The sequence below is a fragment of the Meles meles genome, chromosome 12 (assembly GCF_922984935.1).
Source record: "Meles meles chromosome 12, mMelMel3.1 paternal haplotype, whole genome shotgun sequence".
Lineage (NCBI taxonomy): Eukaryota > Metazoa > Chordata > Mammalia > Carnivora > Mustelidae > Meles > Meles meles.
The window spans coordinates 25,068,163-25,094,788 of record NC_060077.1 but is presented as its reverse complement, the minus strand read 5'-3'; the positions used below and the strand labels follow the sequence as shown (position 1 = coordinate 25,094,788).

The following is a 26,626-nucleotide window of genomic DNA, read 5'->3' as shown; positions in this document are numbered from 1 at the left end:
ACGTGGTGTTCATCATCACATCATATCAGGGGTAAATGGTGTCACTCTGTCTTATTACCGATCATATGAACCTGGATCCGTTTGATCACTTCCTTTCATATTGTATGTGTTAGAAGCAGCTAAGTCCAGCCCACACTCAAGAGGTGGGAAATGAATCTCCCCGTCTTGGAGAGAGGAGTTGCAAAGAATTTGTAGACGTTCTTCTTTTTCAACTCAGTATGAAATTAACATTGAGTTCTTGTTTTTTTTACAGTAAAAGCTCTTAAATGCCTTGCTGACTTTCTGTTCCCTAACATTATGAACTCTGCTCTCATGTTCAGATTGTACATGGTCTTCTTTTCCTCCTCCCCCTCCAGATGACAGCGTGCTTCACCTGACTTTCTACTACCTCATGAACCTCAACATCATGACAGTGAAAGCCAAAGTGACGACTGCCACGGAGCTGATCACCCCCATCAGTGCAGGGTATTGGGCAGGCGTGGTGGAGAGTGGGGCATGGGGTGGGTGTGAGAAGAGCCTCAGTGTGGCTGGTCTTGGTTCCTCACACTCAGAGGAGGTGCACGGCTGTGTTGATTTCTGTTATCGTGTCCACATGGCCTAGGAGTCCTGGCACGTCACTGGTATTTAGGAAGCACTAACTGACTTAGTTGGTCTTCTTGCTACACAGCAGATGATGAAATGACTACAATGTATGGCAAATTGAGTAGGTGGGGCAGAGCTCCGCTTTTTATGAACAGTGGAAAAGCATTAATGGAGAAATGGAGTTTGGCAGACATTATTAGGGTGACAAATTTAGGCCGCCCTCTCCTTTTACTTTTTCTGCCCCAGGGTGCTGGGATTATTGCTTGACAGCTTAGCTGGGTCCCAGATTGTTCTTACCTGGAGATGAGAGAAGGTTTTGAGGAGGGTGAGTGGAAGCAGAGTAATCAAGGACACAGGTCAGGGATCCCCAGGAAGCCACTTACTGCGGCTGTCTTGTTTCACAGCTAGGAGTGGGAAGAACGGAGGAGGACCCAAGAGATCCTGGGGTTCAGATAGCCTCACTTACAAAAGCACTAGCCTGGCCTGGCACTCTAGCACACTGAGTGCTCATGCTGGCTGTACAGAGACCGAGGGAGGAAGCACAGGTCTGGTGCCTGGTGGACTGGGGCTCTTCCCATGGCTGTCTGTTGGTGCCTTGTCCCTGGGTTCTCTACCCCGCACTTAAAATCCACACCCTCTTCAGGCTACAGCCCTGGTCCCTGTACTTGAGAGTGTTATTTGGTTACCCTACGGCACTCTGGATGAAATTGACCCTATTCTCACCAGACCCCAGCAGAGGGAGCCCAGAGCATCCAGTTACACTGACCAGCTAGAGCTCTCAGTCTGGCAGCTTGAGGCCATGGTGGAGCTCCTTGTCACCAGCATTCTGCCTGCCCGCCTCTCAGACACCGTACCTAGTAAGAACAGGGCTGCCGGCTGGCCTCGGTGCACACTTCTAGCTCCTCATAAAGCTCCACATGTGCCACAATGGGGGCAGTGCTGCCGACTGGTTACCAGCTGGGCTCCGAACTCCAGCCTGTCCTGTCTGCCACTTACAGCTGTGTGTGCACCTTGAGCCAAGTCTCCTGGCCTCTGAGTCGGCTTCCTCATTCTGGTTGTTTAACTGTAATATCTCCGTCAAGGGTGTTTGTGAAGGACCAGGTCCAGTGCTCAGCATAGGTGAAGCACTTGATAAATGATAGCTGTGTTTATCATGAATTTGCTTAGCTCTTCACAGTAACTTTACAAGGGGAGGAAACTGAGGCCTATGTGACTGTCAGTGAAAGATGGGCTGTGGCCCCAGAAGAGGGAGGAGATGAGAAAGAAAGCACCACCCTGAAACCAGGATTATATCTTTATGGGCCTTCAGGATGAGCTTAGCTCATCCCCCTGTTTTCTGGATGGAGAAACTGAGGTCCAAAGAGTATGTGACCAGTTATGGAAGCCCCAAGCCTCGCGCTCTGGACTTCCAGCCTAGAGGCCTTTGCTCAAGTACAGGCTACTTTGGCCCCGGTTGAAACCAGGCTGGTGTATGGTTCTATTTATTTATCTACTAAAACATAAGGATATTTTTTCCCCCCAATATAATCACAGTCTCACACTAATTCCTTAGTATCACCCAATATCCAGTCAGAGTTCAAATTACCTTGATATTCGCGTACATGTTTTTTGTCGTGGTTCTATGGGTTTTTTGTTTTGTTTTGTTTTGTCGCTTTGTTTTTGTATTGAGTTTTGAATCCGGATCTCTATAAAGTCCAAATGTTGCAATTGGGTGAGGCTTCTCTCAAGCTCCTTTTCAACTGAATGTCCCTGCCATCTGTTTATTTGTTGAAGGGAATGGGTTGTTTATAGGTTTCCCTGGTCTGGATTTTTATGCTTGCATCCCTGCAGCACAGTTTAATGAGTTACTTCCTCCCTGTGTATTTCATGTAAATTAGATTTAGAGGCTTGATCAGATTTTATTTTGATTGTTTTGGCTGGGGAGACAGGAAAGCAAGACGGCATCATAGATGTGGAGTATTTCTATCAGGAGGCATAGGTGCTTCTTTGTTTTTGTGGCATTAGCATCATTGACAACCATTGCCAGAATCTGTTTCATTAGGGAATTGATGTTCTTAATACAAACAATTTATTTATTTATTTATTTATTTATTTTTTAAAGATTTTATTCATTTATTTGACAGAGAGAGAGAGAGATCACAAGTAGGCAGAGAAGCAGGCAGAGGTGGGGGGAGCAGGCTCCCCGCCAAGCGGAGATCCCGATGCGGGGCTCGATCCCAGGACCCCGAGATCATGACCTGAGTCGAAGGCAGAGGCTTTAACCCACTGAGCCACCCAGGCGCCCCAATACAAACAATTTAACGTTTAACCAACCTTGCTGAATATTCTTCGAGAAATTATTTTCCAGAATGATTTCCATTAGGGCATTTGACTGATCAGTTTTTCATTAAGCCATTAAACCATTTTTAATTATTTTGCAATTTTATTTTACCAAATTTTTAGTCCTTTATTATTATTTTATAAAAAAGATTTGAGTAATTGAGTATTTTTTGTTTCAGTGTTGTGGGGTTTTTTTGTTTTTTGTTTTGTTTTTGTTTTTTGGTCAGAGAGCCCAAAAGCAGGGGGAGCAGCAGGCAGAGGAAGAAACAAGCTCCCTGCTGAGCAAGGAGCCTGATGTGGGACTAGAACCCAGGACCCTCCATTCATGACCTGAGAGCAGATGCTTAACCAACTGAGCCACCCAGGCATCCCAGTGTTTTTTGTTTTGTTTTTTTTTTTTTTTTTTTTTAAGTAGACCCCACGCCCCACATGGAGCCCATTGCAGGGCATGAAGTCACTACCCTGAGATCAAGACCTGATTGAGATCAAGAGTCAGATCCCCAACTGAATGAGCCACCCAGGAGCCCCTTGGTTTTATAGTTTTATGACTATATATAACCTCCCCTTTTATGTCCATTATTTTGTTAGCCTGAACCACATATTTCAGATATAATTTTGTCAAGAAGATTTGTTTCTTCCATCAGGTTTTGTTAATTAGAAACCTTTATTGTGCAGCTTTAGCTATTTCATTCTGTTAGTAATAGTTATTAAATATTGGCCAAAAGACTGACAATTTTTTTTAAAAGATATATTTATTTATTGGAGGTGGGGAGGGGGCATAAGGAGACAGAGAAAGAATGTCAAGCAGACACCCTGCTGAGTATGGAGCCCAGTGCAGGGCTCAGTCTCATGACCTTTGACCACAACCTGAGCTGAAGCCAAGAGTCAGAGGCTCAACCAACTGAGCCACCCAGGTGCCCCAACAAAAAAATTTTTTAAGATACTTATTTTTTTGAGAGGGGAGAGCATAGAGGGAGAGTGAGAGAGAGAAGGATGGGGCTCGATCCCAAGACCCTGAGGTAATGACCTGAGCCAAAGGCAGGCGCTTAACCCGACTGAGCCACCCAGGTACCCCAACAAATTTCTTTTAAAGATTTTATTTATTTGAGAGAGAGAGCATAAGTAGGGGGAGGGAGAAAAGGAGAGGGAGAAGCAGACTCCCCACTGAGCAAGAAGCCTGATGCAGGGCTCAATCCCAGAACCCCAAGATCATGACCTGAGCCAAAGTCAGACACTTAACCAACTGAGCCACCAAGTTGCCCCAAAAGACTGACAATTCTTATGTATTTTCTAGTCAGTCCTACATGAAAGGCAGTGAAGGGGCAGAGATCTAGAGGAGGGCAGAGAGTCTGTAGGAGAGACAGGGAACAGGGAAGAGTCAGAAGCTGCCACTGTCCCATTGCTAAGTTCTTGAAGGTGTGCCAGGGCTCTGAGCAGCAGAATTAGCCTGTTCTGCTAATTGAGTTGCTCCTGTTGCTATACCTGGAAAGGTGAAGGAGAAGGAGGACCCCTCTCTGCCCCCCACACTGGTTGAGGGAAAGAACGAGCCTTGTCCTTTGCGATTAGTTTACTCCATTATCCTCTTCTCCCTTCCCATTTCTTCTCCACTTGTCATGTTTAATTACAGGCTGTGCCCTAACCATTCCAGGTGGGTGGCAATGGCGTCTCTCTGCTTATAGCCCTGGGTCACCTTGTCTCCAGCACATGCGATAATGTCTTTCTCTGGCAACATAAAAGGGGACCTTTTTCTGTAAATAGCACAAAAATTGGCCAGAGTAAGATAGACACACCATCAAAACTGCACACTTGTTCTTTTGGGGTAGAAAGGATTCTCTTCTGCTCTTAAGAAAATTGTGATTATTTTATCTCCAGTGTCACAGGACTTTGCTGCCTTTGAGGTAAGGCCCTGGTCACTATATGACCTCGAAGGGATAGGATTTTCAAAAAATTCGGTGCTTAGAACAACTACTGTCTTTGATCAGATAGTGCACATCCCAGCTCCAGCACTTATTAGTAGTATGATCTTAGATGAGCCATATTGTTCAAAGCTTTGAGTTTCTTCTCTGTAAAATAGAAATGGTTATACTCCCTCCCTCTTAGGGTTATAGGGGTCTGGTGACCTCAGGTATAAAGGGTCTGGTCCATAGGAAGCATTCTGGAAATAGTAGCATGATCGTCAGTGATAGGTGGCATTACCATCCCCAGATCACCAAGTCTGCCTTGAGACAAGGCATTGGCCAGCATTCTCACTGCGGTCTTTTCCCTTTGCCAGTGACTTGCTGTCTCCTGACTCAGTCTTGAGCTGTTTGTATCCAGGAGATCACGGAAAGAAAACTCCAAATCCAGCCAATCAGTATCAGTTTGATAAAGTCGGGTGAGTCAGCAGTGTCTCCTCCTCTCCCAGCCTCTCTGCTTTGGAGTGCCTCTGGCAGCTCACCATTTAGGGCAAGAGGCCTCTCAGTGGGGAGGGGAGACCATGGGGTGGGGTGGGAGTGTGGTTTCAAGAGAAGGGAACGCAGGGGCAAATGGAGGTCATCGAAGGGTAAGGAGGGGTGGAAGCATCAAACTTGGAAGACATAACATATGATACAATAACATGGTTTATCATTTTAATTCTCTGAGGATTAAAAACTTTAAAAAATTTTAAAAATTGGTAGGCTGGTGAAAAGCTCAAAGGCACTGCCTTCTTATTGAGATTTGCTTATGAGTTAGGGGGGGAAGAGAAAAGCAAACATGGGAGAGCTGAAATTCATAGTAGGGAGGGTGATGCAGTTTAGATCCTGGCTGTGAGTGGCTGAGCCTGCAGGACCAGCCCATTTTGGGGGGTGGGGGGATAGGAAAGGCTTTATCCTGGGACCACTGCAGAAAGGACTTAAATAATCTTAAAAAAAAAAAAAAGTTATAAGTCCTTTATTTATTTGACAGAGAGATCACAAGTAGGCAGAGAGGCAGGCAGAGAAGTGGGGGGGAAGCAGACTCCCAGCTGAGCAGAGAGCCTGATGCAGGTCTCTATCCCAGGACCCTGAGATCATGACCTGAGCTGAAGCAGAGACTTTAACCCAACTGAGCCACCCAGGTGCCCCTATAAAATCTTTTTATGCTGTGTTCTTTTCTGCAGCATCCTGACTTTGAGAGACTACGTACTGGACCTAGGTCACCCCTATTTGTGGGTACAGAAGCTGGGTGGCCTCCACTTCCCCAAAGAGCAGCCCCAGGTGTGTTCACTAGTCCCTTCTCCTTGGCTGAAGATCTCTACTTCCTCATATCCTGTGCAGACTCCAGAAAGGCTTCTGATGTCCTTTGGGGGTTTTGAATGATCAGAATGCTTTCCCTCCAGACTATGATCTGTCCTCCCTCCACTCAGGATACTAAAATGTCTGAGGCCTACAAGTGTTTTGGTACCTTTTGCCTTCTCCCTGAGCATAGCATCTCTCTTGATCATAACTTCAATCCTTGCCCTGGGTACAGCAGGGCTCCAGGCTTGGCCACCCTTCAGTTTTGTGTACAGAGATGCCAAAAATTAGGTGTCAACAGAACCCCAGGGGATGTGGCATCTTAGCAGAAGTCTTTCTCAAGAGGTGGCCAAGCCTCTCAAGAACCTAGTAGTTTATATTGTTCCTGCTGGAACTCAGCATCAGGCTTGTCACAGCAGTCAATTCCTGCAATTTCAGTAAGAAACCTATCTCGGTGTGGGTGGTCCCGGCTGCCATAGACATGCGGGGCCTAGGAGAGAGGCAGTGCCTGGAGGAAGGGACAGAGCACCCAGGTGTGCTGCTCTCTGTCGTCCACAGCACACGGTGATTGCTGACCACTCGCTGAGCGCCAGCCACATGGAGACCACCATGAAACTGCTGAAGACCAGGGTGCAGTCCCGTCTGGCCCTTCACAAACAGTTTGCATCCCTGGGTAAGCTGGTGTTAGGTCTGTGGCTTAAGAGCCACTTGGACAACACAGAGACAAAGATGACTTATCCTTCATTCAGATTTCTCCAGTTCTGATGACACATCAGAGAGGGCTTGGTTCCTGGCTCTTGCTGAGCAGAGCTGGTGGCAGGGCCACTAGGGAGAGCTACAGGCCCATCCACGCAGAGGTCTGAGCTCCCCTCAGGGTCATCATGGTTGTCCTAGCTCACAAAAGAGGCCCAGAACCGTCTTGGTGGGCCAAGATAGTGGACTGGTCAGGAACAACTTACTTTAGATTAGCATATGTCAGCCTTTGGTGTCCATTCTACTGATACTTAGTTTAGTAGAAGCCCAATTCTTACATTTAGCTTATTTGAGTATAGCTGTTTAGGTATCCATGCCCTCACCCCTCCCCTGAGACCTCCTGAGCTAACGTCTTCCATGGTGAGGCTGAACCCGTGTTTTTCATAAGCTCTCAGGTGATTCTGATGAGCCATTGACCATAGTGGTGCCCTGTTGGATGTTTCTCTTCATTCACTAAATACTTGTCAAGGGCTTACCATGCATAAGGCACTTGTAGGATAGTGAGAGTTAAGATCTTTCTGATCTGAAATAGTCACTCTCAGGAAAGGCATTGGGTTTCTGGGACCCATCTAGAGATCATTCCCCTGTCAGGGACGTCTTGCAATCTACGTGGACCCAAGTGTCCCCAGGGCAGCATTGCTTGTGGCAGGCTTGCTCCCCATCAGCATTGCTCCACTTGTTTTGTCCCAAGGTTGGATGATTTTCATCCTGGACAGCATTTACTGTGTTGGCATATTTGCAGATTGAAGTGCCAGCAGGAATTTGCCCTGGAGCAGTTCTCTAGCTCTCCTCCCTTAGAGGAACTGACACAGAACACTTCAGTCGTTTCCTCCATCAAGGTCAGCTATGAAAACAGCCCTCTTGGCTATTTGATCTAATTAACAGTCCCTGCTGCAGAGACAGTCACTGGTTCTGGCTGCCAGCGGGGTTTTGTTTTGCTGACCATCATTTGCATTAAAGATAAAGCACCGTGAAAGCTGGTGCTAGGTCTGGCCACAAGCACTTAGCACCAGGGGAAGGTCAAGAAGTGCACCTGCAATCCTAGCACACGTTGACCAGGGTATCTATGAAATGCCTCCTGTACCTGCACAGCTGGCAGGGCAGTCTGAGCCCTCCAGATGCTAGTTACCCGGTGTGGCGCCTGATTGCTACCTGCGATACCACATATCTTGCTGTCTTTTAGAACATGGCATCGTACCAGTTACTAGTGATTGCCAGTACCTCTTCCCTGCAAAGGTTGTCTCCCGCCTGGTGAAGTGGGTGACGATTGCCCATGAGGATTACATGGTAAGTGGAGGAGGGCCAGATCACCCTTGCCATCCCAAAGACTCCTGTCACTTTTCAGCTCCTGCCCTTCCAGCAGGGGACTTGACTGGAGGATCTAGGAGTTCACTCCGCTGTGGTGACTTCTAGGAGCTGCATTTCACCAAGGACATTGTGGAGGCAGGACTGGCCGAGGACACAAATCTCTACTACATGGCACTCGTGGAAAGGGGCACAGGTAATCTCTTTTCTGATCATGGTAGTAGACAAGGGGAGCTAGTAAGAATAAAACATTCCTGGGACACCTGGGTGGCTCAGTCAGTTAACCGTCTTCCTTTGGCTCAGGTCTTGATCCCAGAGCCCTGGAATCAAGTCCCACATCAGGCTTCTTGCTCAGTGTGGAGCCTGCTTCTCTCCCTCTGCCAGTCTCTGTCCCTCTGACAAAAATGTTAAAAAAAAAAAAAAAAAAGGAATAGAACATTCCTGAGGGTTGCCCAAAGAAAAGCAAAAGATCCTAGGATCCTGCCAGGGTGACTTAGCAAAAGTAATGATTGGAAGAACCACTGTTCGGTGAGGACTTGCTATGTAACACAGCCACATCCATATTTTATCGCATTTAATCCTCATGACAGTGCTGGGAGTGGTAATAAAGGTAGCCCCCGTTTTCCTTAAGTTTGCATGCCTCCACTTTGCTTTTACAAAAAACCTACATGAATACCTGTTTCCATTAACTGAAAGAAAGGAGGATTTTCACTTTTACCAAAAAAGTCATTACTGTGCTAATGTAGGTCTTTTGTAAAAGTAAAGTGGCATTAATGCTCAGGATGTGGGGGATGCCCTTTTATTTATGCCCTTTGGGCTTAAGAAAGGGTTCATAGGAACGTTTTGCTTTTGGATAATAGGAGAAACCTGTATTCCCACTTTATAGGAAAGCACACTGAGGCTCAGTCCCAAGTGCAGTGTGACCTCTGAGCCTGAGCTCTTGGCTCTTTTCTTTACCATTCTCTAAAAGCAGATACCTGTTCTTCCTCCTCTTCACAGAAGGGCTGACATGTTCTCAGGTTGTGCAGCGCAAGGTGGCAGGACCTTCCTCCCTGTCTGCTGTTTCTATACTCACTTTGGAGGCATCGCAAGCTATGATTTCTCACAGCTATCCTGGCATCTAATTTGCCAAGGCTTCCCGTGGAGCCAACCAGGTGCTGCCTCTGGAGCTGTTTTCTGGCTCCTGCCCTGGCGAGCCTGGCGCTGCCCATAGGATCGGACCCCTGCGGCTCGGTTCTGTGGCTGCAGAGCTAGGGGATTGTCTGTGATTATAAGCTAGTGGGAGAAACATAAGGAAAGTTTGCACTCTCTGATGTTAGAGTTTCTCTACCCTGTGGTTTCTTCCCTTCTTTTTTCCTTTGTATGGTTTTAAAATATTCTGAGGAAATTAAATATTTTAGATATAGTTGAGGTCCCTTTGCTTTATACTTCTCTCTCTCCCTCAGGATAGGTGACTGCTATTTGGAATAGGAATTTGGAATTTGACCACTTTTTTGTACATTTGGAATTTGTACATTTGCTTCCCATTCTTCTCCCTTTAAGAAAATACTTTTACCTTGTCCCTAAATAACATAGAATACTGTTTTAAAAGGGTACAAAAAGGCACCTGGGTGGCTAAGTGGGTTAAGCCTCTGCCTTTAGCTCAGGTCATGATCTCAGGGTCCTGGGATGGGCTCTCTGCTCAGCAGGGAGCCTGCTTCCCCCTCTTTCTCTCTGCCTGCCTCTCTGTCTACTTGTGATCTCTCTCTCTGTCAAATAAATAAAATCTTTAAAAAAAATTTTTTTTAAATAAAAGGACACAAAATATGTAGTCCAAGACGTTAATTTTTTTAAAAGATTTTATTTATTTGACAGAGATCACAAGTAGGCAGAGAGGCAGGCGGGGTTGGGAGGGGAAGCAGGCTCCCCTCTGAGCAGAGAGCCCAATGTGGGGCTCGATCCCAAAACCCTGAGATCATGACCTGAGCCGAAGGCAGAGGCTTAACCCACTGAGGTGCCCCGAGTCCAAGAAATTTATAAAGCCCCAAGTGGGAAAAGTCACTGGTAGATATCACTCTGTTTCTTGCTTGAACAAGATGAAAGCTTGGAAGATAGTAAGTGTCCTAGATTCATCAGAGTGAATATGATAAATAAAATTTTCCTAAGATGCATTGAAGAATTTGAAAATTTAAGAGTGAAATTTAAATGAGTAAGTGGACAGCAGTTCCAAAAAATTTAAATCACTTTACAACAGATCAGTTTGAAAACTGATGAATTAAAAAAATTGAATAGAGATAAATCCAGGAATATATGCTGTTAGGACACAAACAATATGGCAGCAGAGAAAGGACTTAAACTTTTTATTTTTAATTTTTTCATTTTATTTTATTTAAATTCTATTAATTATAGTGTATTATTAGTCTCAGAGGTAGAGTTCAGTGATTCATCAGTCTTACATATAATACTCAGTGCTTATTAAGGCCATCCTTAATGTCCATCACCCAGTTACCCTGTCCCCCCACCCACCTTCTCTCCAGCAACCCTCAGTTTATTTCCTATACTTAAGAGTCTCTTACTGTTTGTCTCCCTCTCTGATTTCATCTTATTTTTCCCCCATTCCCCATGACCCTGTTTTATTTCTTAAATTCCAAATATGAGTGAAATCATACAATTTTCCTTATCTGATTGAGTTATTTCACTTAGCCTAATACTCTCTAGTTCCATTCACATCATTGCAAATAGTAAGATTTCATCTTTCTGATGAGTAATATTTCATTGTGTGTATATATATATATGTATATATATATATATATATATACCACGTCTTCTTTTTCCATTCATCTGTCGATTGACATCTGGGCTCTTTCCATAGTTTGGCTATTGTAGACATTGCTGCTAAACATTGGGGTGCAGGTGCCTCTTCAGATCACTGTGTTTTTATCCTTTGGGTAAGACTCACTTTCTAATAAATGTGTTTGCAGCTGTCAGGGAAGAATTGTCTTTTTAATTATTTATTTATTTATTTATTTATTTGACAGAGAGATCACAAGTAGGCAGAGAGGCAGGCAGAGAGAGAGGAGGAAGCAGGCTCCCTGCTGAGTAGAGAGCCCGATGCGGGGCTCAATCCCAGGACCCTGGGATCATGACCTGAGCTGAAGGCAGCGGCTTAACCCACTGAGCCACCCAGGCACCGTGAAGAATTGTCTTAATCTATGTTCTCTTATTCTCTGTTGTTTGAATTACTGGTGTGTCACAGTTCTTTTTCTTCCCCCCATAAATAATGAAAAAAGAATGGCATACTTAACCCATCGGTAGAAAGGGTAAATGTCCTGTGGAGAAATGCAAAGGCTATCACCAGAGAAGAAAATGAATATATTAAAAAATATAACTTTTAGGGGCACCTGGTGGCCCAGTCAGGTGTCAAGTCATGATGTCAGGGTCCTGGGATCAAGCCCCGTGTCAAGCTCCCTGCTCAGCGAGGAGTCTGCTTCTCCCTCTCCCTCTACCCCTCCTCCCTGCTCGTGCTTGCTCTCCTCCTCTCTCTTAAAGTCTATAAAAAAGAAATACAACTATTTCCTATAAGGAGTCCAAACATAGCTTTGATATCAGACTGTTCTAGTTAAGCTCAGCACAGCTGCTTTGCAACTGTTTGATACTAAGGAAGATTCTGTCAGAGCCTCATTTTCTTTATGTATAAAACAGGCATGTAATAATGGTACCCATCTCATAGAATCATTGGTAGGATGAAATAAAATGTGTGTCAGGAGTTTAACACAGTGCTTGGAATACAGTAAGTACTCTCTCTGTTGGCTATTAAAAAGTTTCACATAACAAAATACCTAAAAAGAAAAGGAATAGAGTAGAGAAAATATATTTGATGTAATAGCTAATACACAATATTGCTGGAAAGAAAAAACAGATAGCTTTCACATGGGAAAATCCTTAACTTGCTGGCAGAGAAAGAAATGCCAGTTAAAACAAACTTCTGTCAAAGGAGCAAATAAAACTCTTGGGCAGACCCGGTATGGACCAGACTCTGGGGAGTCCACACACCTCTGCATCCTTGGAGGGACCAGAGTCACAGGACCTCACATTCTGCAACCTGATAGTTCTACTTATGAGATTTTAGAACAAAAATAAAAGTACCAGAATGTGCTGTGCAACACTCGGATTAATACAAGACAGAGCTTTTTTCAGGGGCCCAGCGGGGAGGGTCCATGACTGGCAAACTTAGTCTCAGAACTGATTTTTCCTCCTTACTCCCTTCCCAGCCAAACTCCAGGCTGCTGTGGTGCTAAACCCTGGCTACTCCTCCATCCCACCTGTTTTCCAGCTCTGTCTGAACTGGAAAGGGGAGAAAACCAATAGCAATGATGACAACATTCGGGTAAGACCCTGCTGGAGGTGATGGAAAGAGCAGGGAGAGCCTCTTTGAGGGAGGGAGGGCGGTGGCAGGACCTGCTGCAACTGAGAGCTTAGCCACTGGTCTAATTCCAGGGACAGAGGGGCCTGCCAGGATTTGTAGAATTTGCCGGAGGCTTTTTGGTATAGTAGAAGAAAAAGCCTAGCCCCATATTAACCAGTTACCTAGCTTGGGGTCACCCCATTTTAAAATGGGGATACTATAAATCCTTGCCTTGAAAGGTTGCTGTCTTGTGGCTTCGGTGGAAATGTGAATAAACTGGGAAGCATGGAAGTATTGGAATGACGTGGTGTGTGAGATTATTATAGCTAGTACATATCATTATACTTGCTGATTTGATTCTGTAGTGGCCTTCTGGCCATGGATCATGTTTTTAATGCAAATACCTTCTGACTTAGATCTTGAGATTTCTTCTCCACACACCTCCATCTTCTTGGCCGTGATAATGTTGGCTAGGGAAAGTTACAGGTCAGAATCAGGAAGACGCTGTTGTCCTGAGCCTCAGGATAAACCCATCTGGTTTGATCTGGTGTGACCTAGCTCCTGTAGAGGTCTGGCTACTGTTCCTGTGGAGCTGTCAGATCCAGGCAGTCTGAAGGTAGTGCTGAGTTTCTGGCTTTCCCACTCCTTAGGCCATGGAGAGCGAGGTCAACGTTTGTTACAAGGAGCTATGTGGTCCCCGGCCCAGCCATCAGCTCCTGACCAACCAGCTGCAGCGCCTGTGTGTGCTGCTGGATGTCTACCTGGAGACTGACAGCCATGACGACAGTGTGGAGGGGCCCAAGGAGTTTCCCCAGGAGAAGATGTGTCTGCGGCTTTTCAGGTGAGGCGACAGGTGGGAACACTGGGGCTCTGGAGGTGTCCAGCCCTGCCTCTCTCAGGGACTCAGGGCAGAGATCAGAACCTGGCATAGAGGGCGTGCTCGTACTCAACTTGTGCTTGTCTCTGTTCACAGTGGAAATAAAAATTCTGTAGCCAGATTTTCTGAGGAGGGCTTGCTCCCTCTTTCCTGAAACCCACTTCCTACCATCTCGGTCCAGCTGTTCTTCTCGAGCACCCCTGAAGGTGGGCTACCCACTGAGTGAGCCCCACCAGAACCAAAAGGATTCCTGTGAAGAACTTCCTGTGCTGCTTTTGGAAAACAACAGGGTTTGCTTTTTATCGTCCAAATAAGCTTTTAAAACTACATAAAGCCGCACCAGTCCCAGAGTCTGCCATATTCTTCCTGGGATGCTCCCAAGTCTATGAGAATGGCAGCTCTAGGCAGTTGGGCATCATGGAAGGAACCAGTTCTGAAGTAAGACAAATAACAAGTACAGATCATTGCTTTGCTGTTCACCAGCTGTGTGATCTTGTCAGAATCACTTTAGTTCTGGACCTATTTCCTAAAGGCTGACATGGAAGTATATTGTCTGGCTCATGGTGAATTAGACATAGTTCATATAAACTATGAGAATGGTTCCTGGCACAGACAGGGCTCACAAAATGCCATTAGGTCCTGATGACTTGGTGTTCAGTATGTCTGTGCTCATGGCATTTTTAGCTACTTTTCCTTTCACTTTGGTGAGGTTCTTTCTTTCCCTTTTATCCCCTAACACATGTTCTTTTGTGTTTGTTTGTTTGACAGCACAAGCAGAAGGAGAGGGAGAAACAGGCTCCCCACTGAGCAGGGAGCCCGATATGGGGCTCGATCTGGGATTACACCAGAGCCAAAGGCAGATCCTTAATTGACTGAGCCACCCAGGCACCCCACATGTTCTTGTTCTTAAAGAATCAGTTTTAAATTCCAGAGTCCGTGCTGTTAGGCATCCCTTCCCTTTTGAGTAAGCAGCTAGGGAGGAATGGTGGCCCGGAGAGAGGAAGGGCTATAATCTGTTTCTAATTGGGGCATCCCTGTATTCCCTATCAGTCTAAAGGTCCCTTACCTGCCCCTCACCTTAGATAGCCAGTCCCAGCACCTGGAAGCTGTGCCAGCATCCTCCCGCCTCCATCTGGCACCTCCACCTGGCCTGGTTCTTCCTGTTATCTGATAATAACCAGTTACAGTCCCCAAGTGGCTGCTTGGAGGCGGAGCTGGTGGCTAGATGTTGGTAGCTTCTAGGACTTGCTTTCCCTAGTGGGTCTGTGTGAGAACTCCGTTCTTCCCACCCTCCCTACCTGCTGTAACACATTTCCAGGGTGGGAGCTCTCACACGGCCAGTGTTTATTTTCTGTTATCTAATGGTTCCCGAAGGATCCGTTTCCTGTAGTGCTTTGTGTCACCCAGGCAGAGGTCCTCCATCAGGGCATTCTGGGTTGGTGCTCCTTTGGCTACTTAGATCCAGTTAACCCCATGACTGGGGAGATGCAAGTTTCTCAGCCTAGAGTCCAGCTGACCACTGGTATCAGGCCAAGGGGCTGGGCTGTAAAGTGCTGGCCTGGCAGCAGGAGACAGGAGGTCTAGTTCTGCCTGAAGCTGGCTACCTTCAGACTGTGGGTTCTCCATTAGCCATATGCCTAGACTTGCCCAGGTGATTCTGTGCCCTTGTGATGTTGGGAGGTATATGTCATTGTGGTTATGCGCAAGGACTTTGGGCCCAAAAAGATGTGGTTCACATTGCAGTTCCAGCCTGTGTGATGAGGGTCTACACTTAACTGCCTGAGCTTCAGATTCCTCATTGGTTAAAAACAAAGCAAAACAGCATCCCCCTCAGGTACTATAGGGAAGATGAAATTAAACGAGATGTAGTGTGTGAAATGCCAAATACAATGGCACGCATTAAGTAAGTGGTTGCATCGGTGTTGAAATAAAAACCTTCTTTCTCTCATCTCTCATCTCTGTACACACACACACACACACACACACACACACCCTTCAGACTGATATCCAGGGTGTCACCTTTCAAGTTACCACTGAATATCAACCATAGCAGACAAAAGTGGCCCTTTAGACAGATAATCGTTCACTGTGGAGTTGGGTAGAAGAGGCCCCTTTGTGAAGTTTTGCCTGGGATCCCAGAATCCCTAGCATTATAGCTGAAGCACCTTAGCTTCAGAGCGTTGAGGTTTTGGCCATGATTGTCAGCCTGCCTGTGGCCAATAGGCTTTAGTGTCAGTCCCGGTTTTGAAGTTGAGCCTGGTGCTTTCTGACGATAACATTCGGGCAGACAATTTACCTCCCCGAGACTGTTTATTCATCAGTAAAATCTATAAAATGGGAGAAATAGTATCTCAGAGGTAGTAAGTATAAAGCACGTGGCTCTTGGCAGACACTTAGTGCTGATTCTTTTCACTCCTGTTTACATGGGAATCTCCCTGCAAAGGAGGATTTTAAGTTTTTTTCTTTATTTTTCTTATTATAAAAATAAAATAGGGGCACCTGAGTGGCTCAGTTGGTTAAGCATCTGTCTTTTGCTCAGGTCATGATCCTGGGCTCCTGGGTTTGAGCCCCGCATCGGGCTTCTTGCTCAGCAGGGAGCCTGCTACTCCCTCTGCTTCACCCCCTGCTCCTGTGCGCTCACTCACTCTCTTTCTCCTCTCTTTCTCAAATAAACAAAATCTTTAAAAAAAGAGAGCGAGAGAAAGAAATATGTTTGTTGTTAAACATAAAAACATCAGTGAGCAGTTTTGTAAAAACACTAAAAAGTGAGGGTCTCCGAAGTGGCTGTTGTTGGTGAGGGCCTTTCCAGGTTTGTGTTCATGCATTTGCAAGCATACATTTTCGCCAAAACAGTATGACACATATTGTTTTACAGTCTGCTTTTCGTTCGTTTTTCACCTCCCAACAGCTGCATAGTTTTCCCTTGTGTGGATGAATTGTAATTTATTTTGTCAGCCCAAAGGACATGGTATTAACTGATCTCCCTTCTCCTGTTTCTTTAGGGGCCCCAGCAGGATGAAGCCGTTTAAATATAACCATCCTCAAGGATTCTTCAGCCATCGCTGACCTTCCACTCAGCCTGTTGTTCCCACCCATGACCAAAGTGCTATGCCTCTACCTTCTGCTTTGGCCCACATGTGGCTCTTGATAGTCTCCAAAGACAGGTTTTTTTTTTTTATTTCTAGCTTATTAAAGTATCACTTGACCAAGTGGCCTTTGTCTTGTGGCTTCCTGTAGACGACGGGGGTGGATTTGCAGTCTGGAAGGGCAGTTGGGGGCCACAGCAGAGTGTGAAAGAGTTTTTGTGGACAGGCTTTCTCTAGGTGGCCAAGAAAAGCAGAGTGCAGAAGATTCTGAGTCTGTAGAAAGATGCTGCCCTCTTATCCCCATTCATCTTTCTTGTTCTTGCCTTGGGAGGGCCTCATTATTTTGGTGTTTATTACCCTAAGTCCATGCCGTTAGGAGGTGGCAGGGAAAGCCCAAGTGAGCATAGCCCAAAAAACAAAAGTTCTTTCCCTTCTCCTCTTTCCCTCCACTAACTTCAGTACCTTCATTGGCCAGATTCTCTCTGATTGTTGGATTTTATAAACATCTGACTGTGCAGCACAAAGAGAAGACAGGTACAAGGAGTAACTGTAAATATTGCACCGTTGTGTGAAGTCAGTGAGAATGGTGTTGGAAAATCACACGTAGAGCCACCATCTAATGAGGCTCTGGCAGAGTGAGACCAGGAGCCATTTGAGGAGAATCTTCATGGTGAGGATATGATAAGTGCCTCAAAAATAATGGTTCGTTTTCAGGGAATTAAGAGAGGTCCTAGGAAAATCAATAAAACCCTCTAAAATATTTTCAAAATAACCTCCTTTATAATTCTGCAAAAGTCAAAGTGAAGGAAGGCATAAAGTGTTCTTGGACAGTTTTGTCAGAAAAATTATTCCCTGTCTCTTCAAAAAAAAAGTCAGTTTTCAATTCATTATTTGTTTAAGAAATAAGACACAAAGCTGGAAAATATTCAAGAATTATTACAGGCATACCTGGGTGGCTCAGTCGGTTGGGCGTCTGTCTTCGGCTTGGGTTGTTATTGAGATTGAGCCCAATGTCCAGTTTCCTGTTCAGCAGGGAGCCTGCTTCTCCCTTCCCTTGCTGCCCCCCCCCCCCCACTATCTCTTTCCCTCTCTCTCCCTTTCTCTCTCAATTAAAATATTTTTAAAAGATGGGGCGCGTGGTGGCTCAGTGGGTTAAGCCTCTGCGTTTGGGTCATGATCTCAGGGTCCTGGGATCGATCCCCGCATCGGGCTCTCTGCTCAGCAGGGACTCTGCTTCCCCCTCTCTCTCTCTGCCTGCCTCTCTGCCTACTTGTGATCTCTCTCCCCCTCTGTCAAATAAATAAATAAAACCTTTTTAAAAAAATTAAAAAAAAAAATAAAAGTAAAAATAAAAAAGAATTACCATATACTTGGGGCACCTGGCTGGCTCAGTCAGAACAGCATGCAACTCCTGATCTCAGGGTCATGAATTAGAGCCCCAAGTTGGGTGTAGAGATTACCAAAATAATAATAATAAAAATAATAAACCTAAAAAAGAATTATTATAGGGGCATGTGGGTGGCTCAGTGGGTTAAGCCTCCACCTTCGGCTCAGGTCATGGTCTCAGGGTCCTGGGATAGAGTCCTGCAATGGGCTCTCTGCTCAGCAGGGAGCCTGCTTCCCCTTCCGAACCCTCTGCCTGCCCCTCTGCCTACTTGTGATGTCTCTTTCTGTCAAATAGATAAATAAAATCTTAAAAAGAAATTATTACATACTTCTAAGAATAACCTATAAAGTTTTTCAACTACAAGATGAAAATCTACAAAATCTACTCTTGCAGCCATTTTTAATGTATATAAATTTATTTTTTGTGATAGTCTTTTTTTTTTTTTTTAAGATTTTACTTATTTATTTGTCAAAGAGAAAGAGCCAGTGAGCACAAGCAGGGGGAACAGCAGACAGAGGGAGAAGCAGGCTTCCCGCCGAGCAGGGAGCCTGATGGGGGACTCAATCCCAGGACCCTGTTATCATAACCCGAGCCGAAGGCAGATGCTTAACCAACTGAACCACCCAGACGTCCCAGTTTTTGTGATAGTTTTGATCAAGTGGCTTTTTTCTCCCACAGTATACTTTGAACTTTGTTCCCCGTTATTGGACTTCTGCTGATTTTCCTTGGATAATATGGGCATCTGGTATAAGAGTTGTTTCCTCCTGTTCTTGTGGCTGATCACTGAGCATCCGAGTGATAAGGATTTCCCGAGAAAGAACTAGGAGACTCCTGGGACTGCCAGGCCCTCCATTTTATAGATGGAAGCCTGAGCCCTTGAAAAAAGGAAAATGTCACCTCTGGTGGCTGTTTTAATGACTGCCACTACCTCTCCCTGTTCTCAGCCTACGTCATTCTTTTGAATTCAGAGAGGTGGAGACTCTTCTGCCCAGTGATCCTTGAATTTCAGTATGTGAATCCCCAATCCCAGGAAGAAATTTACAGATTCTCATGCCTCACTATAATATTCGGTCTCCGTTGAACTAAGATGGGCACAGGAAGGGAAGTATATTTTTAACGAGCTCCCCAGGTGCACGTTGCCCTAGTCTCTTTTTGGAAGTGGTTGTACTTTCTTCCCTTCTCTCATTTTTCTTGGTGACTCCTCATAGAACGCAGAGGGCCCAATTCTTTGCAAGCAGCTCCCCATCTTCTGTCTTCCCTACCTTGGGGAGCAGTGTGAACCTCCCTCTGTGTGCTTCTTTCTTTCCACATGGTGTGATTTCTTTGTCTTTTTCCTGACCTACTTGCCTGGACTCTGTCCCTGCCAGCATCCCCTTGGTCTGGCCACCTTCAGGCCCTGTGTCTCACCGCCTGTGCTGAATAAGATTGAAATAGGGTCTAAAAATAGTTCCTTTAATGGCCCTGCATTGCAGCCTCCACTGTTCTTGGCTGGAAGACAGCCAAACTGACTCAGCACAAAAGCTTGTCTCCGACAGCTGGGACAAGGTTGCAGAGATGGCTTGTGAGCAGTGGGGAAAGGCTCTGCTTTCTGGGCTGGGGATGTCAGAGTCTGTCACCCTCCAGAAGAAATTTTCCTTCTTCAAAGGAGCTGGCTGAACAAAGGAATCCTTTGGCTGTAAGGAGAAGGGTTTTCAAACTAGTGAGAAGCCCAGGACAGTCCAGCCCATTTGAGCTACTTAAAAGGCACTTGTGCTTCCAGTCAGCAGATTAGAAGATTCTGGCTTGGGAAGACCTTGAAGCTTCCTCCTCAACCAGAATTGGCCTTGGCCTTCCCTGGGGCACACCCCAGAGAGCAGTCCTGTTCTGTCATCCTTCCACACCTAGGACCCAGCCTATGTTTCATATCTATCTTATCTTTTTATTATTTTTTAATTGAATTGAAATTTTTTAAAGTAATTTTTATGCCCAACCATGAGGCTTGAACTCACCACCCCAAGTTTGAGTCACAGGCTCTACCGACTAAATCAACCAGGTGCTTCCCCTAGCCTTTTTTTAAAAATATTTTTTATTTATTTGACAGAGATCACAAGTAGGCAGAGAGAGATAGGGAAGCAGGCTCCCCCCTGAGCAAAGAGCCCGAATGCAGGGCTCGATCCCAGGGCCGGGGGATCGTGACCTGAGCCGAAGGCAGAGGCTTTAACCCACTGAGCCACCCAGGTGCCCCTCTCCTCGCCTTTTTTTTTTTTTTTTTTTAAGATTTTATTTATTTATTTGTCAGAGAGAGAGAGACAGACAGAGAAAGATCACAAATAGGCAGAGAGGCAGGCCGAGGCAGAGGGAGAAGCAGGCTCCCTGTCGAGCAAGGAGCCCGATATGGGACTCGATCCCAGGATGCTAGGATCATGACCTGAGCCGAAGGCAGCTGCTTAACCAACTGAGCCACCCAGGTGTCCCTCTCCTCGCCTTTTTTTTTTAAAGATTTTATTTATTTATTTGACAGAGAGAGAGATCACAAGTAGGCAGAGAGGCAGGCAGAGAGAGAGGAGGAAGCAGGCTCCCCGTGGAGCAGAGAGCCCGATGTGGGGCTCGATCCCAGGACCCTGAGATCATGACCTGAGCCGAAGGCAGTGGCTTAATCCACTGAGCCACCCAGGCGCCCTCTCCTCGCCTTTTTAAAGCTACTATTCATGTTCTTGGTTTCTTAGTATATGCTAGTCTCTCCTTTATTTTCTTCCCAACTTGCTCTCTCCTCTTTTCTCTACAAATAAATCTAAAAGCCTCTTTTTTTTTTTAAGATTTTATTTATTTGACACAGAGAGAAAGATCACAAGTAGGCAGAGAGGCAGGCAGAGAGAGAGGGGGAAGCAGGCTCCCTACCGAGCAGAGAGTCCTATTTGGGCCTCGATCCCAGGACCCTGAGACCATGACCCGAGCCGAAGGCAGAGGCCTAACCCTCTGGCCACCCAGGCACCCTAAAAGCCTCTTTTTATTTTAAGGGTGTTCCTGCTGATCAATGTGGGGAAAATGGCTAAAAGTCCTATCCATGGGAAGGAGCAGAGCTGCCAGACTGCCAAAGGAACTTTCTCCAGGTCTGTAGCCCCACCTCTGTCCTTTCCATGGTGTTCAGCAGACTCTGTTGAGACCAGGTGTTAAGCATCTATTTTGGGTCAAACCTGGTGCTAGTCGCAATTTTCCATTCACTGTCCTATTTAATTACAACAGACTACCAAGAATACACAGTCCCTTCGTTTTTACAGAAGAAAAAACAGGCTCAGAGGGTTAAATGACGTGTCCATGCCCACCGGCTTTCTTGAGCTACACACCCAAGATGAGCTCTCAACAGGTCTATCTGCCTCCAAGACTTTCCTTTTTCTAAGAACAGCTCTAGGCCCAGCACAGTTTCAGACTGGCACTCTTGCTGGGCCATTTGTCCATTTCAGCAACACAAGTACACCAAGAGCACTGTGGTGGTCAGGAGTTACAGCTTAGGGGCACTTGGGTGGCTCAGTCATGTAGGCATCTGCCTTGGACTTAGGTTATGACCTCAGGGTCCTGGGGTTGAGCCTGCTTCTTGCTCTCCCTCTGCTATTCACCCTGCTTGTGCTCTCTCTCAAGTAAATAAATAAAATCTTAAAACAAAAAAAAAAGGTACAACTTAGTGTCAGGCTAACCTATCAGGTCCTTGTTCCACACTTGAGCAACTTGGGCAGGTTGCTTGACTCTAAGCTTTGGGGGTCCCTGCGTGCAGCTGGGAGTGGTTGTAGGGATTAAGCATCAATTTAGCACCATGCCCAGCACCTAGCATTGCTCACCAAAGGGGAGGGGTTCTTTTTTTTTTTTTTAAGATTATTTATTTATTTGACAGAGATCACAAGTCAGCAGAGAGGCAGGCAGAGAGAGAAAGGGGGAAGCAGGCTCCCTGCTGAGCAGAGAGCTCGATGCGGGGCACGATCCCAGGACTCTGACCTGGGGCGAAGGCAGAGGCTTTAATCCACTGAGCCACCCAGGCGCCCCAAGGAGAGGGATTCTTACCCTTGCCCTCCCAGTTTCAGCCTGGAGAAAAGGCCTCTTAAATGAGGAAGACTTTTGCTGCCTGGTGTGCCATTCCCTGGCCAGAGGGTTCCCAGACTGTGGAATCCACTCTCTCTGGTCCAGTCCCTCCTTGCCAGCAGCACTTTTATCAGTTGTGGCTAAGAATGGAGGTTAGAGAAGTAGAAGCCAATGGAGACCTCTTCCTCAACTGGAGCCGTGTTCTCATTACCTGTTATTGGGCTAACCACAGTCCATTAACCACACATCTGTTCCTTGCTGTCTATGGGCCTATGTCCTGGTTCCCACCAGAGAGTCACCTCAACTTCCTGGGCTCTTGCCACACCCTCTTCTAACTTGGCTTTCTCAGTACCTTCGTGGATGACCTAAATGAAAGGAAACAGCAACACTACCTGGTGGTAGTGTTCCACCTACCTTGGAGGCTGGTGGAAGACCCACAGAGTATAATTGTGCAATGAGTGAATGGATGGGAGTATCCCAAAACATTTTAAAGATGGACCCAATCTAGGGTGACTGGGTGGCTCAACTGGTTAAGTGACTGCCATTGGCTCAGGTCATGATCCTGGAGTCCCAGGATCGAGTCCTACATCCTGCTCCCTGCTCAGCAAGGAGTCTGGTTCTCCCTCTGACCCTACCCCCTCCTGCTTTCTCTCAAATAAATAAATAAAATCTTAAAAAAAAAAAAAAAAGGATAGACCCAATCTAACAAGTTGAGATATAAAGTCCTACACGAAGGACCCAAAACCAATCACAGGACCAGTACAGTGTTTATTTCCTACTGTATACAGAATAAACACTCCTGGGCTGGGTGTTTTGTATTTTCCAATCTCATATGTATTTATTTGTTGTCTCACAAAAATTAGACCATAGTGCACAAAATTCTTAATTTGATTTTTAGAATAATAACTCATTCAAAAGATTCATAAAACCAGAAAGCATGAAAAGTGAAAGTACAGTGAAAGGTTTTACTGTCAATCTTATCCCGACCTGCCTAGTTCCTATCTCCCTCAATAAGCAACCAACTTGCTTACTTTCTTTTGTATCCTTTCAAATTCTGTAAGCAAACACAAATGGTTTTTCCATTTTTTTGCAAAATATACTACATACATTGTTCTGCACCTTAATTTTTTCATATCTTAGACATTCTTCTGTATCAGTACAGATATAAAGAGATTCCTCATCCTTTACGGCTGCATACTATTCCGTTCAATGGATGTACCATAACTTATGAGGTTTATTTTAAAAGATTTTATGTATTTGTTTGTTTATTTGACAGAGAGCACAAGCAGGGGAAGGGGCAGAGGGAGAGGGAGAAACAGACTCTCTGCTAAGCAGGGAGCCTGGCACAGGGCTCGATCCAAGGACCCTGGAATCGTGACCTGACCTGAAGGCAGATGCTTAACAGACTGAGCCACCCATGCTCTCCTTGATACATATTTTTTAAACAAAAAGAATTTATTGACTCAAGTGACTAAGAATTTCACTGGATGACTTCAGGCACAACTGAATTCAGCTGTTTATTTTTTATTTTTTTTAAAGATTTCATTTACTTATTTGACAGTGAGAGAGCACAAGCAGGCAGAGCAGCAGAGGGAGAGGGAAAAACAGACTCCCCACCGAGCAGGGAACCTGACACAGGGCTCCATCCCAGGACACTGGGATCACAACTGGAGCCGAAGGCAGTCGTTTAACCAACTGGGCCACCCAGGTGCTCCTAATGTGGCTATTTAAATGGTGTCATCAGGACTTAAACACTAGCAGTAATTCCAAGGTGCTTTCTTCACTATTGTTTATTCTCAGGGTGGCCTTTGGCAGAACTTCTCTCTACCAGTAGCTTCTACAACAGTATTGGAATTTCACTGGATAGACTTGCATCACTTATAAATCTCTGAACTAGTCACAGAGGCCAGGGGACAGTATATGAGGGGCCATGTCTGACACATGTATATCTCTGGGTCCTGGGACCATGGACACCCAAACCACATGGCCTATCTTAGGTTTCTGTGGGTGTTGTAACAATTTACTACAAATTTGGTGGCTTAACACAACACAATTTGATTCCCTTAACTATTCTGGAAGCTAGAAGTCTAAAATCAATTTCACTGGGCTAAAGTCAAGATTTGGGTACAGATAGGGCTGGTTCCTTCTGCAGTCTCAAGGACAGAATATTTCCTTGCTTTTTCCAGCTTCCAGAGTTGACTTGTGGTTCATTCCTCTATCTTGAAAGTGCATCACTCCAGTCTCTGCTTCTGTCATCACATCACTTCCCCCTCCAACTCTGACACCTGCTCCCTTCTGTAAGGAGACTTGTGATGACAGTGGGTCCATCTGGATAATCCAGGATAATCTCCCATCTCAAAATCCTTGATTTAATCACATCTACAAAGTCTTCTATGCCATACATGGTAACATTCACAGGTTCCAGGGATTAGGACATAGATATCTTTGGAGGTCCATTATTCACCCTGTTGCATGGCCTCCGTGGGGAAGATGTGGTTTCTCTTTTCATCAGAAAAAGAATGGAGGCTAGAGAAGTAAAAGCTAATGGAGACCCACTAAGATGGAACATGTAACATATTTCATTATGCAACCATTTGTGTTTTACTCTTCAGTGCTTGTTTTCTCACTAGACTGCATGCTCCAGAAAAGGCAGAAACACACTTCTATTTTGCTCGCCTCTACATCTCTAGGGCCTTGCACAAGGTTGATACACAACAGGAGATCAATAAACATTTCTTGAATGAATTAATACATGAAGTTTATTTTTTTAAGATTTTATTTATTTATTTGACAGAGAGAGATCACAAGTAGGCAGAGAGGCAGGCGGGGTGTGGCAGTGTGGTGGGAAAGCAGGCTCCCTGCTGAGCAGAGAGCCCCATGTGGGGCCTGATCCCAGGACCCTGAGATCATGACCTGAGCCAAAGGCAGAGGCCTAACCCAATGAGCCACCCAGGTGCTCAATACATAAAGTCTGTTAAGAGAAGATTAAAGTGAAACGTTAATGTTAAATTTACAGTTAAATGTTAAATTTAGTAAGTAAACTTGCTGTTTGGGACAGCAAGAAAAGCAGAAAGCTATTTTTATAATCATTATTAATGCATTTTATAAGGCTGACATATATGATTGTTAAAGAATATTCAGGCTTTAGTGAAAACCAAGGAGCAAAAACACCTCCTTCCCCCTATCTTCCTTGTGGTTGGTATTACAACCTTCAGGATAGACTATTCCCAGAAAGAAGCCAGGCACAAAAGGTCATGTATTGTATGATTCCATTTATATAAACGTCCGGAATACATAAATCCATAGAGACAGAAAGCAGAGTAGTGGTTACCAGGAAGCAGGGGTGGGAGAAATAGGAAAGACTGCTTAATGGGTAAGGGGTATCCTTCTGGAACTAGATAGTGGTAATTGGTTGCACAACATTATGAATATACTAAATATCACTAGTGGTGAATTTTCTGTGTATTTTGCCACAGTTTTTTAAATCTATTGAGTTGTAATTCACATGGTATAAAATTAACCATTTTAAAGTGAATCATTCAGTGATTTATTGCTTTCCTTATATTACCATCATTTCCGGGATAAATCCTACTTGATGATGGTGTATAATCTTGTTAATATATTGCTCAATCGAATTTGCATAGTATTTTGTTGAGGATTTTTGCATCTGCATTCGTAAGGGATATTATTCTGTGGTTTTGTTGTTCTTTGTCTGGTTTTGGTATTAAGGTAATAGAGACCTCTGAGAATTAATTATGGATTATTCTCTCTTCTATTTTTTTTTTTTAATTTGAGAAGGATTGGCATTAATTCTTTAAAAGTTCGTTAGAGGGGCACCTGGGTGGCTCAGTGGGTTAAAGCCTCTGCCTTTGGCTCAGGTCATGATCTCAGGGTCCTGGGATCAAGCCCGCATCGGGCTCTCTCTGCCTGCTTCTCTGCCTACTTGTGATCTCTGTCTGTAAAATAAATACATAAAATCTTTTAAAAAATAAATAAAAGTTCGTTAGAGAATAAATGAAACGAGATGGGATCAAGAGGGAGACAAACCATAAGAGACTCTTAATCTCACAAAACAAACTGAGGGTTGTGGGGTGGGGTGGAAGAGGGTGGTAGGGTTATAGACATTGGGGAAGGTATGTGCTATGATGAGTGCTGTGACGTGTAAACCTGGTGATTCACAGGCCTGTACCCCCGGGGCTAATAATACATAAATTTTTTTAAATTTAAAACAATTTTTTAAAAATGATAACAACAAAAATAAGCAAACAAAAATGTTTGGTAGAAGTCACTTTGGAAGCCATCTAGGCCTGAACTTTTCTTTGTGAGTAGTTTTGAAATTACTATTTTAATCTCTATTAGTGGTAGATCTATTCAGATGTGCTATTCTTTTCTTGAATCAATTTCAGTAGTTTGTGTCTTTTGGGGAATTTGTCCATTTAATCCAAATTATCTAATTATTAGGCATGCAGTTGTTCACAGTATTTCCTTATAATCCTTATTTCTCTAAGTTTGATATTAATGTCCTCTCTTTCATTCCTGATTTTAGCAATTTGAATGCTCTCTTTTTTCCTTCATCAGTCTAACTAAAGTTTTGTCAGTTTGGTTGATCTTTCAAAGAACCAACTTTTAGTTTCACTGATTTTTCTCTTA

At 44.9% G+C, this 26,626-nt stretch overlaps 1 protein-coding gene across 4 annotated transcripts in view; it reads left to right on the top strand.

Moving 5' to 3' along the window:
- THOC5 (THO complex 5) overlaps positions 1-16,663 on the top strand; it is a 36,229-nt gene extending 19,566 nt beyond the window's left edge. For all 4 annotated transcript variants that reach the window (XM_046024513.1, XM_046024510.1, XM_046024511.1 and 1 more), the window contains 9 exons: positions 357-465; positions 5,174-5,275; positions 6,020-6,116; positions 6,693-6,807; positions 8,071-8,174; positions 8,301-8,388; positions 12,443-12,558; positions 13,227-13,417; positions 16,456-16,663. In XM_046024513.1, coding sequence (XP_045880469.1) covers positions 357-465; positions 5,174-5,275; positions 6,020-6,116; positions 6,693-6,807; positions 8,071-8,174; positions 8,301-8,388; positions 12,443-12,558; positions 13,227-13,417; positions 16,456-16,519 — 986 coding nt within the window. In that variant the 3' untranslated portion in view covers positions 16,520-16,663. The remainder of the gene's footprint in view (positions 1-356; positions 466-5,173; positions 5,276-6,019; positions 6,117-6,692; positions 6,808-8,070; positions 8,175-8,300; positions 8,389-12,442; positions 12,559-13,226; positions 13,418-16,455) is intronic.
- Positions 16,664-26,626: the final 9,963 nt, after the last annotated feature.